The sequence below is a fragment of the Fusarium musae genome, chromosome 5 (assembly GCF_019915245.1).
Source record: "Fusarium musae strain F31 chromosome 5, whole genome shotgun sequence".
NCBI lineage: Eukaryota > Fungi > Ascomycota > Sordariomycetes > Hypocreales > Nectriaceae > Fusarium > Fusarium musae.
In genome coordinates, this window is record NC_058391.1 from 2662708 (window position 1) to 2678059 (window position 15352).

The 15352-nt window shown below is 49.4% G+C and overlaps 5 protein-coding genes across 5 annotated transcripts; 3 read left to right on the top strand and 2 right to left on the bottom strand.

Moving 5' to 3' along the window:
- Nucleotides 1-196: 196 nt before the first annotated feature.
- Nucleotides 197-693, top strand: J7337_007234 (uncharacterized protein; the record flags this gene model as incomplete). The annotated part of the gene is made up of 2 exons (XM_044824886.1): nucleotides 197-311; nucleotides 362-693. 2 exons carry the CDS (start codon nucleotides 197-199, stop codon nucleotides 691-693), a joined length of 447 nt encoding a protein of 148 aa, XP_044680543.1.
- Nucleotides 694-1163: 470 nt separating this feature from the next.
- PHO5 (acid phosphatase pho5) lies at nucleotides 1164-3060 on the bottom strand (the record flags this gene model as incomplete). The annotated part of the gene is made up of 5 exons (XM_044824887.1): nucleotides 1164-1519; nucleotides 1566-1647; nucleotides 1694-2190; nucleotides 2240-2472; nucleotides 2525-3060. The coding sequence occupies 5 exons, from the start codon at nucleotides 3058-3060 to the stop codon at nucleotides 1164-1166; spliced, it is 1704 nt and encodes a 567-aa protein (XP_044680544.1).
- Nucleotides 3061-3963: 903 nt separating this feature from the next.
- J7337_007236 (uncharacterized protein) lies at nucleotides 3964-4644 on the top strand (the record flags this gene model as incomplete). The annotated part of the gene is made up of 1 exon (XM_044824888.1): nucleotides 3964-4644. The coding sequence occupies one exon, from the start codon at nucleotides 3964-3966 to the stop codon at nucleotides 4642-4644; it is 681 nt and encodes a 226-aa protein (XP_044680545.1).
- A 4621-nt stretch (nucleotides 4645-9265) lies between these two features.
- J7337_007237 (uncharacterized protein) lies at nucleotides 9266-10506 on the bottom strand (the record flags this gene model as incomplete). The annotated part of the gene is made up of 4 exons (XM_044824889.1): nucleotides 9266-9515; nucleotides 9573-10024; nucleotides 10130-10185; nucleotides 10278-10506. The coding sequence occupies 4 exons, from the start codon at nucleotides 10504-10506 to the stop codon at nucleotides 9266-9268; spliced, it is 987 nt and encodes a 328-aa protein (XP_044680546.1).
- Nucleotides 10507-11351: 845 nt separating this feature from the next.
- Nucleotides 11352-13902, top strand: J7337_007238 (uncharacterized protein; the record flags this gene model as incomplete). Its single annotated transcript, XM_044824890.1, has 2 exons — nucleotides 11352-12602; nucleotides 12649-13902. The coding sequence occupies 2 exons, from the start codon at nucleotides 11352-11354 to the stop codon at nucleotides 13900-13902; spliced, it is 2505 nt and encodes an 834-aa protein (XP_044680547.1).
- Nucleotides 13903-15352: the final 1450 nt, after the last annotated feature.

Here is a 15352-nt window from a genome sequence, read left to right on the forward strand (position 1 = left end):
AAATGAAACAGCCTATGAGATTTACCTTACGTCGTTTCAGATCCTTGCAAAGTGGATGACGTAGCAAGACGCGCAATGTGTATAAAGTGATGTCTTCAGCACGGTCTTTGAGTCTGGTAGATATCTAGATTACAAGATAAACAAGTCGATAAACGATACAGCAGATTCCACATAATTTTGTTTGATATTCTTCACAATGGAGTGGACAAAGGCTACCTATAACGAGCAGTACGAGAAGTGGGTTCCTTGGATGGAGGACATTTATCTTCGTTGGTTCACCAAGGATAACAAGACAAGCTATGCGGCCAAGCGTGAGTTCACATCTCCCCATCACAGCCCCTCTCTTCTAATAGCATGCTAGAAAACCTCGACAAGACCAAAGTCACAGGCGTCGAACAGGTCGACACTCTCCAAGACGGCGTCCATAACCTCGCTGCCGGTCAAGTTGGCCAAGGAGGACTTCTCCAACCCGTCGGCGACCTCGCATCCAAGGAGGGCGTGAACCGAGCTGAGCGACAAGGCCGTGATGAGAACGGCGGATACGTCAACAAGGATGTTCCAGGCTCTGGAGCTATGAACAGCACAGCGAATGCTGTTGTCGGTGGTGGACAGGGTGCTGCTCAAGGACTGCAAGATGTTGGAAAGGGTGTTGGTAACACCGTTGGCGGACTCTTGGGTGGAAAGAAGGAGTAAATACTGTTGATGATTCCTTTTGGTGTTTTGGTAATGGGCTGGATAAAGGATTGGGTATACCTTCGGCTTGATGGTCTCGGTTAAGGAACGATACAGGATACGGACAAGCGATACTATTATGTGAATGCTTAATTATTATTGGTGTATACCACGAAGTATACTCTATGCTTCAATACAGATTGATCTCCCTCAGCATTTCTGCTTCTCTGACAAGTTATGCATGAGCAGGGCCAAATCGAGCTGGCAAGGGAAAGTTGTCCAGTAATTTGGTATTTATTTAATGATTATTAATTTTGCTATAAGCTTGTAATGTACCTGTTGATATTCCAAGCATCTCAACCAAATCAAGGAATGTTTTAGTAAATCAGGTTCTGTCCCATCAGCCCAGCAGGGTCCGTAGATCACTGCCAAGTTTCATGTGATTCCAACACAACCAATCAGCAGCACCAACATAAAGGAGTGACACACTCTTAACCGCTGGTTCGCTCATTCTTACCGGCGTGAGCCTCAGTATCAATGGTAGTCTCAGGGTTGTTGGCGTAATCATCCTCACCACTGAGCTCCTCGAGAGTCTTACGGGCAGTCTCAGGAATGAGGAGAGTGGTGAAGATACCGAGAAGCATGAAAAGAGCGTAGATCTCAAGGACGTGGTCCATCCAGGGGGCCTCGTTCTTTTCGGTGGCACCATGGGTGCGGAGGATGGAGATAGCACCCTGACCAATGATGGAACCGATCTTTCCTGAGGCAGCAGAGATACCGTGGGAAGTAGATCGGTAGCGGGTTGGGAAGACCTCACCAGGGACGATGAAGGTGGTGGTGTTGGGGCCTGAGGTTGTTAGTTTGCGTATTTTGGCAGTAGAATAAAGACATACCGAAGTTGAAGAAGAACTGGGCAAGGACGTAGATGGCGAGGAGACCGTTGGAGGAGATATGGTTGTAAGCGAAACCCATGACCTAGGCATGTTAGTGTTGCAAACTCCCAGCGAGGACAACAACTTACAATGAAGAGAATAGTCAGAATGATGAAACCACCAAGCTGAATAGTCTTTCGTCCAAGGGTATCAATAGTAGCAACCGAGACCCAGTAGCCAGGGACAGCACCAGCCAAGACAATAATAATGTTACCAACAGCAGTGTTGTACAAGAACTCGTACATGTTGTTGGCGTCCTTAGAAGAGTACCCAATAACCTTAAGGATAGTACCGTTGTTCAAGCTGAGACCATAAAAGGCAACATCAAGACAGAACCATGAACCAGCGGTACCGATGAGGATGGACAGGTTCTTCCACTTGCTGTAGTGCTGGCAGAAGTCGCTCCAGCTGGCCTTGGGGACCTGGAGGTTGGACTTGGCGCTGGCATGGACCTGAGCGCGGGCGATCTCATCAGTATCACCCTCACGCTTGCCAGTCATGTAGGCCTTGACGTCCTCGTCGGCTTGCTCAACGTCGCGGGCAACGTCGAAGGTGTAACGGGGAGTCTCGGGAATGGTGAGACGGTCTATACAAGTGTCAGTATGTGCTGAGAGGTAGAGGTGTAAGTGACTTACAGTAGAGGGCAACACAAGCAGGGACGGCACCGAAACCGACGAGGGTACGCCACATCTTGTCGACGGCAACCTGGCAGTCTCCAGTGCAGTGCTTGGTATCAGGGGCACCCTCGAGAGAAGACTTGAAGCCGAGGGTGAGGAACATCATGACGAGAGCGGCAACGAGCTGGCCGATACCCTGCATAGCAAAGACGGCAGCCATCATGGCACCACGCCACTTGGTGGTAGCAAACCTGTGATGTTAGTCAACCTGGGCACCATAGCTGTGAACAAGGATGAACTTACTCGGAGGTAATAATGGAAGAAAGGGGATAGTCACCACCAATACCCACGCCCATGACTACACGCCAGAAGATGATAAGACCAACAAGCGAGGTAGAAGGGGAACCAGCAGTCAGGGCCTGAGCAAGAGTCGCAAAGATGATGACAATAAGCTCCAGACCATACATCCTCTTACGACCGACAATATCGGCCAGCATACCAAATCCAAGCTGTCCAATAACAGTACCAGCAGAAGTCGAGAGCTTGATAGCATTATCAGAGCTGGTAGCAAGTTTTCCCTTGCCAGGATAGTACACAATACCCAACATGATGGTCAACATGGAAACGCAGAAGATATCGTAGGAGTCAGTAAAGAAACCAACACCGGCGACGATACAAGCGCGGACATGGTACCAGCCGAAGGGAGCCTTGTCGATCTCGGCGAGGGCAAGACGACGACGCTCATTGGGGTCAGCGATGTGAGCAAAGTCGTTGTGAAAGTTGTGGAAGGCATTGTTGCCGCCACTTGTCTTTGCGACGGGACCAGGAGTGGCAGCCATTTTAGGAAGAATTATTTTAATAAAGAACGATATGAAGAATAGAAACTGGTCTTGATTTTCGTGTACGGTACGTACGTGTACTTGGAAAGGGTACCCAGCGGCACGTTCACAAGTGAAATTATCCTTGCAGCCAAGAACAAGCCAAGAGATCTAGAGAGGAACCAAACGATCTGATATATATAAATTGACCTCGATATTAATCCCCCATACTTCTCTCCTACGAGAATCCCATCAAGAGCCGTCCGAACCGAGACGCACCAGTCAAATTTTGTTTCTCGAGGACATGCTCTTCTAGAACTCGACATGCTATCTCCTGAGTCTCCATGCTCGGTATAGGATGAAGCACACGACAGTTGTAAGTGAGGACGAATAGACGTCGAGCTCGGTTCCCACGTGCATTCAGGCGTTGAGATTGCTTGGCTAAGAGTGTTCCAGGGTCTCGGGACACGGCACGGAATTAGCGTGGCTCCGACCCGCCTTGGCATCAAAAGTGGCAGATTGAGGTGCATCTGGACTTGAATGGAGTCACCGAGAGAGTAAGCTTGTCATTAAGGACTAAGCTTGTTGGTGGTAAAGTTCTGCTGCATTGGGTCACCGAGGGCGTTTGGAGTCGTCAATATTTCGGGTATCACGGCTTCAGCTGATGAGAAGCGTCGATTGTGTTGCCGCTTTAATCCCGCGGGCCAAGACTTTTGCGCCTTGGAGAGCACGTGTCTTTCAACGACTCTTCTAAGTCTGGGTCATCGAATTCTGTGTCTTTCTTTTCTCTTGTGACTTATCTCTTCTTTTCGGGCCGTCGCTGTTGAGGGTGTCGTTGCATTCGCTTATACCATACACAAGGTTGTCGCATCCTTTGCGCGCGCATCATACATCAACTTGTCATCTCACTCCCCCAGCATCACCATGTCCGAACCAACAGAACCACCACCTCTATCAATCGAGATCCTGACCGATCCAAAAGAAAAGAAAGATGCTCTCAAACTCATCGCCGATAGCGTCGCGCAGCAGCGTCAAACAGCATCACGCGCCATGATCTTCCACCCAATTCCCCTCTCTGTCTTTATAGCCATTCTCGCAATCGCACACTATGGCGCGGGCATTGGCAAAGACATCAGCACTATGCTAATCATCTATCCCGGTATCATACTCACGTATCTCGTCGCAATTCGATATTTCACCAGTGCGTACATTCGCATCGCTGAGGAGACGAATTGGCTTGACTGGATGAAGAAGGACGGTGCCGAGGACACCATCATCGGGGCGCGGTTTGGCAAGGACATCATCGCTGCAGTGGTCCTTCGTCTAGAGAAGAACAACAAGACTGCCTTCATTCGTGCATGGACAACGAGAGCGCGGTACAGACGTCGAGGACTTGGTGGGGATATGCTACGCGAGAGTGTCAAGATTGCGAAGCAGAAGTTGGGCAAAGGCTGTACCGTTGAGTTTTCGCAAGACCACGCAAACAGCGAGCTGCCTCTCCATGAGCTTTTCAATGCTCCGTTCCTTGCGCGACAAATGAAAGCGAAGAAGGCGCTCAGTGCAGCACTGAAGGACTGGGAGGAGGGCAAAGAGGGACCTCAATAGCGACAAAGGTTGAGCGCCTATGTTCAAAAGTAATGTAGGTTCACTCACCCGCCCGCCTTAGATCACTGGTCGCTAACATGAAGCAGATATTCTTAATACCGCATGCGATGATGCGCGATGCGATCCCATCTGCTTGACTGAAGTTCGGCCAGCTACAGCCACCTGTGCCACGTTTGTGACTATTCGCTCAGAGTGCGCGCACCCAGTCCCTTCTTTCCGTACCGGCGCCTCGAATTAGCAAAAGCTGAGATTACAGCAGTAATGGAACCAAGGTTCTCTCTCACTGGCTGCCACTCCCGCTCGTCAAGCTTCACGTTCCATGGTACAGTGACACCGCAGTATACATAGTTTATGGCCATTCAGTGCATAGGCCGTCTGTCACCTTGGTATCTCGCGACCCAGCCGCCCTTATCCTCAGCGCGCTCGATGATTTACAGTTTGGAAGTGTTGTTCATCTTTATGCATCGAGTGCTGTGCCGAGATGAACAATGCAACATAGCCAAATGCCGACGGCCATGAGCCATTACTCGTATAACTACCCAAATGCTATAATTACAGCGAGATCTCCCGAAATTGCATCTCAAACAAATACGGACTGTTCTTCGTGTCTTCGCCAGTGTTTTGTGTTGTACCTGGACAAATGCGACCGTCGATATTGTGAGCTTTGGCCTTCTGCATATCATCTGCGAGTGCCACTATGGATGACGACCCCTTCAAATGCGATCCCTGGATACGAATGCTTCAGCAATTTGTGAGCAAGACTGTGCATTGTATCAAGAAAGTTGTGAAATCGACCGTTTGACATAGTGCTAAGCATGATGTTCAGCGACAGCAGACGCAACAGAGAATCACGCACAAGCAGCAACTCTACGAAGCACAATACCCGGTATAACTTGCAATTCTCCGAAATACCTTGCGACATCTATCCACGTCTCTGGGCGCCTTCTCTCTCCTCCTTTGTTTAGTTGGCTGAGTATTCCAATGTTGAGTAACCTTGATGTGGATGGTGGGCTTAATTACGACAGAGGCCCTCCGACAGAGGCCCTCCGACCGAGGCCAGGAGGCAGGCTTGTGAACGGGGCCCGATGCTCCAAAGGTTTCTACTGAATAGACTAATGCTTTTACATCCCGCGCCGTCTACCGCAAGCTCTCGAAACCTTCAACTCGCTGGATATCATGGAGTTTTGAGCAACCATCACGAAGCCGCCCCCAGCCAACCTCTGCAGATATATTGCCATCACACAGCATCGGCATCATCGCCAAACCCGAGTTTTTATGGATTGTAATTCTGCATCCGATATGGTCAACCGACACCTTCCGTGGTCGCCCAGCATGCTGATCAACTCGGCCTTCAGTCGATCATATAGATACGCGAACATGATCAACCACGATCGTCGATATCAGAACCACAACATGTTGCATCGTGCGATCAAACCAACGCAAACTCCAATGTTTCACATAAAATGTCAATCGCGTACCACCAACCTTTCTCTTCATTCCATGTTCCCCGTTCACCTCATCGTCCGATCTTATACCCGCATTGCAGGAATGTCAACGACGGGCCGCGAGGGATGACACAGCCCGCACAACGGGGCTTAAGGGGCCTCTCCGATCCGCTAGCATCTTCTCTAGAATGGTTTGGAGACTTGCGCGATCAAGGGAGGCTCAAATAAGACATTTACTGGAGCATCTGTAGCGGGTTCCAGGTGATAATTCCCTTCACATTCCAGTAATGTTTCATCACAGCTTGTTGGGATCATAATGACTAAAAGATCTGGTAAACGAACTCACTGTACTCGCTATGATTGGTGTAAATATCATGGTAAGAAATGATGAACCCAGAAAAGCTATTTTCGGGCTCCCGATGTCTCTCGATGTGGTGCTCTATGTCTTGAGTGACGTTACCTCTGATACTCGAGAATCCGTGCAATACCAGCTCTAACAGACACAAGTAGCACATGAGCTTACTCCAGAATACACCAACTCAATTACGGATTATTTCTCGATAATTAATTAAGCTTAAAGGCTTGCATGAACCGCAAACAAATGTACGAAAAGAAACTTTGCGGCGATACAGGGTAACGATCCTTCGCAAGACTTCATCGGAGATGCCTACAGTGGGTCACGGCGATGCATGAAACTCGAGGTCTCGGAGAAGAATGGAAATGAATCATGCATATTCTGAGGCTGCAACAAACACAGTTCTTACCCTACAACAACATCAAACTTGATAAATATGGGCTCGAGATTTGACTGTTTGCCAAGCTTTATGTTCATATCGCTTGCAATGGTGGGTAAGAGATCTTAAGTGCTGACAGATGGTCAGAGTGTAACGTACCGCTGCGGATCGTGTCCGCCGACGTCGGGTGAGATGCGAATACATTTGGATTGGATGTCTTTAAGTTGTGAGATTGAGTTCAGAATGAAGTGGTTACTCAACGCAATTCACATGGAGAATGTGGAAGCAAGAGTTTGTCGATGTGATCATCATCGGCAAATGCGCACCAATTGACTGAGGATTGAGTTGATGGATTGACCGTTGACAAAAGTGCGCCATGATAAGAACGAACCCCTCGTTCGTCTAACATTAACCCTGACCTCTCTTATCACGCACATCCTGGCCTCAATCACCAGAGGCTGCAACCTCTCTATCGGCCTCATCTCTCACAGTGATAAGCTCTTCCCAAGATCTAGCCCTAAGTTAACGATTGAGATGTCAATCTCAATCCAATCTCCTTTTCCCATCAAAATTTTCACCGTCTAGAGACACGCAAATTTCTTCGCCACGGGAAAAACTTCCCGACGCAGGTACCGAGCGGCGAGCATGAGAAATGCAGGGATTATAGGAGGCACACGCCCTTGGCAAACACAAGACAGCTGGGCAATTGCTTAATTTCGGGGCCAAGGCCGAATGATAAGGATGTGAATGACGACAGTTAGGTTGAGATGAACTAGTGCAGCCACTAAAGAGCGATTTTTCAATCAGGAGAAATGGAAAAACCTTGCCTTGCCAGATCGACGATTGGGTTAAAAATATCTCATCGGCCTGCTACAGTTGCAACGATTGCCTCCTCAGCTTGTTCTCTTCTGGAACGGCATGGATGGCTGTTGTCTCCTTATCACCGGCCAATTGGGCATTACTTCACGTGTCATGGCACATATCTTCACGTGGCAGAAGCTGGAGGAAGTGGAAATAGACTCGAGTAGACTCTCGAGAAGAAGAAAGTCGTTGGAAGAATGTTGAGAAGCCCGCGGGAGTGGCTCTTGATAGTGGAGTGGATCTCGAAAAAGATGCCACATCTTTTGGACAGGTCGGTAGAAGGTTGAATTTTTTATTCTCGACAGGTCCATCATGAGTTTGGCCCTACGCCCGAGCTTTCAGACAACGGTCTCTCCGCTCAACTTCGTGTTTTCCCATCAGACCACTCTAGCCACTCACTCCGCTTACTGATCCGATCGGCAAAGCAAAAACGCTAGAAAGGGATAACAGCTTCCATTTGAGTTTTCACATACATACGTGTGCCCGTATGTACATATGGATCATGTTGGCCTCTCTGTATCTGTACTGTTGCTTCAGTGACCTGCCGTCCTGCGTGCAACACCTCACGCGCTGCAACCTGAACATCCAATGTCACCGAGTGGCGCCTATTAGTGCGGTGATGGTGAGGGGGGCAAGCACTTTGATGGGCAATTTTTAATGCAAGCTAATCATTAATCCTAAAGCTCAGTTCGATGTTGAATTGAATTCCCCCTTTTGCTTTTAAAAGCTCCTGATCTATAACGTGGTTCTGCTATTGCATGCTGAGGCATCCAAAGAATGATGCGGTTTCTTCTGGTTCATCCCACGCCAGCTGACGACAGCAGGGTTTGCAGGGCAGAGCGAGCACCAATCCAATTGCAAGGGTGTATTTCTGGGAACCAGCCCCTCTTGGTTTCCATGTCACTCACTCACTGATGCTGGCCCTGGACCTGGGCCGGCAGTGCACGGGTCGTCTGTCCTGTAACTCTGCACCCTGGTTTGTTATCTCGTGTTGGCCGTGGACGTCTTTCCATACGAGTCCGTCATCATCTGCTCAAGCAATTGATCAAATACCTGATGATAATTCTCGTTGAAGCAAAGATGACCATGCTCAAAACCTTGAAGAGAGGGAATATCCCAATACAGACATCCCTCGTCCCGGTTCACCCGACAATACAGAACAGAGTTCATCACCAAACTGAGATGCACTGATCAACATCCTCACTACACTCACACCCTAGCCAGCCCCGCTCACCCTGGAAGCGTTCCGTCTACAGACTAGATCATGGCCAACAGCACCAGAAAAAGAAAAAGAAGCAAGACAACCTGCAAAGAAATACGAACATTGTCCAAATAGCGCATACAATAGCTTCCACACCACCCTCTAGCCCTCCCCATCACAAACCAAGCCACGGCGTTCTCTGCAATTTACCATGCCTCCAAAGGGATATGCATACCCCGCGCAAAACAACAAGGCGTTATTGTATCTGACCATAAACAAAAAAATTTATGTATCTTCAATTAACACAAACGCCACTCATTAATCTATAGGTTATTCGTTTATATGCAAAATGCGAAAATGCTTTGGCTTCATCCGACAGTTTAAGCCTTCTTCTCCACGTTTATCGACAAGCTGGGGACGTCGAATGTTACTGTCGTGTTGACCGAGTATGCTTCTGTTCCCCAGGACATGTAACCGATGTAGTAGGACGACGTGGGATAATTCGCGTTATCCATGGAGAGAATCTCTTCGACTAATGGATAGAGATCGCCATCAAACTTTTCGGTAGGCTCATCGACATACCACGTTAGAACCTTTTGCTTGGCCTGATTGGTACCGTAGTAAAGTTTGCTGATCCGATTAATTAGCATCGCATGCATATTGCCTGCGCAAGAAAGCTTGACTTACAATTCTGTGCCATGGAGAGTCTTTGTCGCAAGGGGGTTCGCTCCATTAACGTTGAAGCCGATGGGTTGTGTCGCAGGTCCGATGGCAGCAAACCACACCATGATTTCGTGCGAGGCATCAGCACTGTCCTGCGACTTCTTCTGATCGCTGTCCATGAACATATCCATAGCGACGTTGGCGTTGAGCAGGTTCTTCTTCATCGCGGAGAGATCTGTCTTTGTAGCTTGCGTAGCACCCTTTGCGGAACCGTTGCCGAGAGCGTATGTCCATTCAAAGTCGATCTCGATCTTATCAATGGTGTTGAGCTTGGCGGGGAAGACGTCGCCGTCGACTTTGATGTTGGGGAAGGCGTGGACAGGAGCGGTTTCGGGGCCTTGAGGGTATTCCCATACTACAGACCATCGAGGAGCGGTTGTCTTTGTAGCGTACGTTTCATTGTTGTTAATGTCGACCTGTGATGGTCAGTATCGGGTGGGAGAGCTTGGTGTCGTATGATGCTATAGCATGATGTGCATCATGAGGAGGTATCATGATGGACAAGTAGATGATAGACTTACATATAAACATAAACCTCCGTCATCGCCTTCGTTCCAACCCCACTGATTAGGATTGACTGCGCGACAGTTAGCAAAGGTACAATCGTTACACAAGACTCGATCCCATCCCGAGTCACACACTGCAACTCGATAGCTGGCTTGTACTCACGTGTGTATTCTTGGCCCTTGGTGTCAGGATGTATACCATAAGACTTTTGACAATGCTGTTCTGTCGTAATGCCATTCTTCTTCTTTGGCGCTGTCGGTTTCGGATCTGGCTTGAACAAAGGCGGTCCACCCGATGCTTCACGCGAACTGTTAAGACCGATCAACACACCCAGAGTGATGGCGATAGGAAGGGCCAAAAGGCCGAAATTGACGAGGAACCTGATCGTCATGATTCCTGCTGGTGTTTTCTCAAGCAGAAGAAGAGGAAGAAAAGAATTGATTGACCTCCAAACAATGGAGGAGGGAAAAACGAACAAGCTTTTGCAACTGCGTAGACGTTATCATTCGCACAGGCTCATTATCCCCAAATTGGCTGCCAGCCAATGCAATGCACACTCCCCCCTCCCTTGCATATGCGGAGTGGCCTGTGGAAATGCCGACATGCCAATCACGCAGCGCAGTGGGCAAGCTGATAGCACGCTCGCAGCTGAAAGTGCCCCTGATCTAAACCCGGGATTGACCCCTGCGCAGCGATACGAAGGGGGGTGTTCTGTTAGTGTGCTCTGTTAGTTGTTCCTGGATTAGTATGGTGTAGTGTAGGTAGTGCCACGGCATGCTCGGGTGGTTCGCTCGTGTTAATGGGCTGGGAGCTTGTTTATTCCAAGAATAAACCAATCCTGATCAATACTGCACATACTTTGCAGAGACTGGGACTGGGGCACATTAGCACCTAAACTCAAATCAACACACCCCCATCCATCCCTCCATCGGATCTGCCTGCCTCTTGTCTCTATGTACTCTCCTCTCTCTCTCCCTTGTTTTTTTTCTTCTTCCTTCTACCACAGTCAATCATCTCTCGTTTTCTTGAGCTCTTGGTGTTTCTTTTCCTTTTCATATACATCCATCGTTTGCAGAAGTACCAGTCACTCGTTACACAGTACACAACAACACCCCCAAGGTTCGCCAAGATACGCCATTGACATTATCGGCTTGCATACTGTACCTACTTTTTTCGTACCACGTTGTCTGTGCCTGTGGAACCTAAACGCATGCGTCTCACCCGTCCAGAGTCGAGATGAACGGGCATCATGGCTATGCAGAGGGGGACCAGGAGAGGGAGTATAGGGAGATGGTAGAGATCGACGTGCAGCGTCAACACCAACAGCAGCATGAGCAGAGGCAGTATCAGCAGCAGGAGTATTTCCAAGGGCAAGACCTCCACTCTCCATACGGTCCCCCAGAGCAGCAATTCACGCCGTATTCGCCCTATCAGTCTTCAACAGAAGAGTTTCAGGGCCAGGGCCGCTCTGTCACTGAGCAGGGACGACCCATTAGGCCTTCACCAGCGCACCTTGACGACTACAGTCCAGCGCCTGAATGGCCTCCGCACATTTCCAATAGCCCTGGGCAGTACTTCAACGACACACCGGGTGGTTCACGCTCTGCATCGCCGACACTGCGAAGCGGCCGAGAAACACCAGCTTCTCGTCTGCATCACCACCCGGGCAATTCGTCCGTCGACTGGAGACCATCCAGCCTAATGGTCAGCTCCCGCACCCTCGTCAACAAATCGTCCAGCGTCACTGACTCCGTCAAACAGAACCAGAGCCACCTGAGTCTCGCTGCGCTTCTGCCCGGCGGGAATTCGCCTCACAGCAGCAGCGCAAACACACTATATAATAAGGATTATATCGTTGACAGCAGCACTATTCAGCATGTCCATAAGCGCGACGACGCTGAGATCTGGGGAGGTTGGAAGCAATGGGTGTTTAGGCTCGTTCCCTTTCTCACGTTTGCGAATACTGGTCTCTACATGGCGTATCTTGCGCTGCGAATTGCTTGTGTTATTTGGGCGCAGAATGCGGCGGATACGACGTATGCTGGTGCGTGGATCTTCATCGGTGTTGAGATTGCAACAGCGATTCCGTCATTGATGCATAATACGTGGACAATGTGGTCGATGAAGAAGCGAAATCGCCCGAAGCTGAGGTTGACAGGCAACGATGTGCCTACTGTCGATGCCTTCATTACTTGCTGTGGTGAAGACGATGATCTGGTGATGGACACGGTGCGAGCTGCGTGTGATCTGGATTACCCCCAGGATCGATACAGAGTCATTCTACTCGATGATGGTAAATCTGCCGGTCTGCAGGAAGCGTGTGCGAAGCTGTCCATGATATACCCCAACCTGTACTACATGGCTCGAGTCAAGATTCCTGGCCAACCTCATCACTTCAAGGCAGGTAACCTGAACTATGGTCTTGACGAGGTACACAAGCTGCCTGGAGGTGCCGGCCAGTTCATGGCAGCTCTGGATGCTGATATGGTACGTTATTCTCGCACATTGACCAACCACATACTTACGATTGCAGATTCCCGAGCGTGACTGGCTCCGTGCTATTCTTCCCCACATGCTCATCGACCCCAAGATGGCTCTCGCATGCCCTCCCCAGCTCTTCTACAACACCCCTCCCTCGGATCCTCTCGCTCAAAGTCTCGATTTCTTCGTCCACGTTATTGAGCCCATCAAGGACGCTCTAGGTGTCGCTTGGTGCACTGGTTCAGGCTACGTCGCTCGACGTGAGGCTCTCGACGAGATTGGTAACTTCCCTCTTGGATCTCTGGCTGAGGATGTCGCTACATCGACTATGATGCTTGGTAAGGGATGGAAGACGGCTTTCATTCACGAACCTCTGCAGTTTGGTACCGTTCCTGAAGACTATGGCGGCCATCTGAAGCAGCGAACGCGTTGGGCCATTGGAACAGTCGATACTTCCTTCAAGCTGAACTTTTGTCTTTGGGGCGACAAGGTTCGCCAAATGACCACCGCTCAGCGATTCTCAGGATTCTTGTACGCCTCGCTGAGCTTGTACACAATTCTGCTCACCATTTCGCTTTTCGCCATTCCGATTATCCTGATCATGCAGAAGCCTCTTGTGGCCTATGCTACCGATGAGCAGCTCCGATGGTTGATCCGTGCGTGCTTCGCATCCGTAATCTCTAACCGTCTCTGCGAGTTTGCTCTCTTCATTCCCGCAGGTTACCACACCGGTCAGCGAGGTTCGCGATACCAGCTCTGGATGTCTCCTTACATCGCACTCTGCCTCATCCGATCATTCATCCTGCCAACATGGCTCGGCGGTCAAACGCAAGCCTTCAAGCCAACAGGTTCGCTCGGCTCAGCTCTTAACGAGCGCGACGCCAAACTCCGAAAGAACATGTTCCGACGACTCTGGGGCATTCTCATCAACTACATGGCTCTTTTCCACTTCGCTTTTGTGTACCTGACCCTCGTCGCTGTGGTCCTCACATCGTTCCGATCATTCGTCACGACTCACACCGTTCGCGACACACTCACCGCCCTTCTCACCCACGCATTCTGGCCACCTCTCACTTTCCTCTTCATCTGCAGTTCGCTCTGGACACCGATCTCGTACGCGATTGACCCGCCGGCCATGCCCGACCGCGAGGACCTGCTGAACCGAGATCCAAAGACGCAGGTGGCGCACCCCACGACCCAGAGCAAGAAGATTGCTTTTGGCGGTCAAGCTGCGTGGTTCGAGTTGGAATACACGACTACTACTATTTATACATGCCTGGTCTTTGTGTGCTCATTCATTTTCTAGAAATGAGACGGGGGCATAATAACGAAATGAACTGTTACGATAATGTACGAGTGGCTGATACATACGAGCGAGGGAGGGAGCCCATGGTTTCGTGGATGAGATGAACAGGCGCAAAGACCAATTGGCAAGGGTACTACTCATTGTTTGTTACTGGACTGGATTTTTATACATGGTATAGTACAAAGTGGACGCATCGCATTAAACACAAAGATAGAGATCAGCCCTTAAGCGGCATACGAATAATAGAATGGCATCAATTATCACATGAACCTCGGGTAGCGATGACCGTCGACCAGTGAGATTGGGAAATCTAGAGCTAATAATATCAAGCGTGATAAAGGCCTCATATCCGTAGAGCAGTTTGACGCCTAAACAAAGCGTTTAATGCATGCAAAGACGATGATGAATGCTGAGGTAAGAGAGTTTGAGGTCGCAAGCTGGGATCTCAGAATGCCAATCAAAAGGCCTCATGAGTTGGAAGTTAAAGCAAAAGTCTGGTGAGTTTTTCGTCAACTTGCATAAGGTTTATCTTTGAAGTTGTCTTGCATCCTGAAGTTGCCGATATTGTCGCATTTATGACCTCGGTCGCGTTTGCGTTGGTTACCGCGTCTCACAATTGCCTCTACTCTATAGCTGAGCTTGGAACCTCACCTCGACGCATGAAAGCAGGAAGCATTGAATTGAATCAGTGTCAACATGTGAAACCTTGACTCGAACAGGCTTGACTCGAGAAGAGGCGCTTAACCTTGGCCCCAGTCCACAAAGGCTCCCTTGGTCCGTCCCTACGCGACTCATCAGAAAAAAAACCTCTCAAATTTACTTAGCGGAACAACTCTTGTTCCAGAAGTCTTCTCTGCGGCGCTCTAAATAACGTGACCATTCAGCCACTCACGAAAGGTCAGACCCTTATCTGCGAGTTGAGTTTGGGTGTGCTCCACTCTCTTCAGGAACCCAAGACAAGCATGTGAGATTAGATCTTCTCTTCTCGAAATTGCCTCTTGTCTCTACTCGAGCATTTAGCCTTTCGTATCAGAAAAGAGGCGATCTCTCACCGCAATTGAAAGAGCTCTCAACAAAACTGTACCTAGCACTGTATAGCAAAGCAGCAAGGCTCCCTTGCAAGAAAAGAACCCACTCGGTTAACCTCTGTGCCAAGCTCACTTCACAACTTAAGGGTCCTTTTTCGCCTGCTCCACATCGTGAACACGTCTCCCTCAACTCTCCATGATCTCCCGCACATCGTGGGGCCGTGATTGGCCTGCCATGAGCCCAAGTTCTGGACCCCTATTCATGGGTCCCTGAAGTTTTTGGGCGGTCTCTCTAACTTCTCAGAAAGTTTTTTTTTTTTCGTATCCATGCTATTTCGGATTAGGTCAAGAGCCGTAATCCTGAGACGAGGTCTGGTATCGGTCGGTACCTTTAGCTAGGTAGGAATAAATAATAAGAGAGC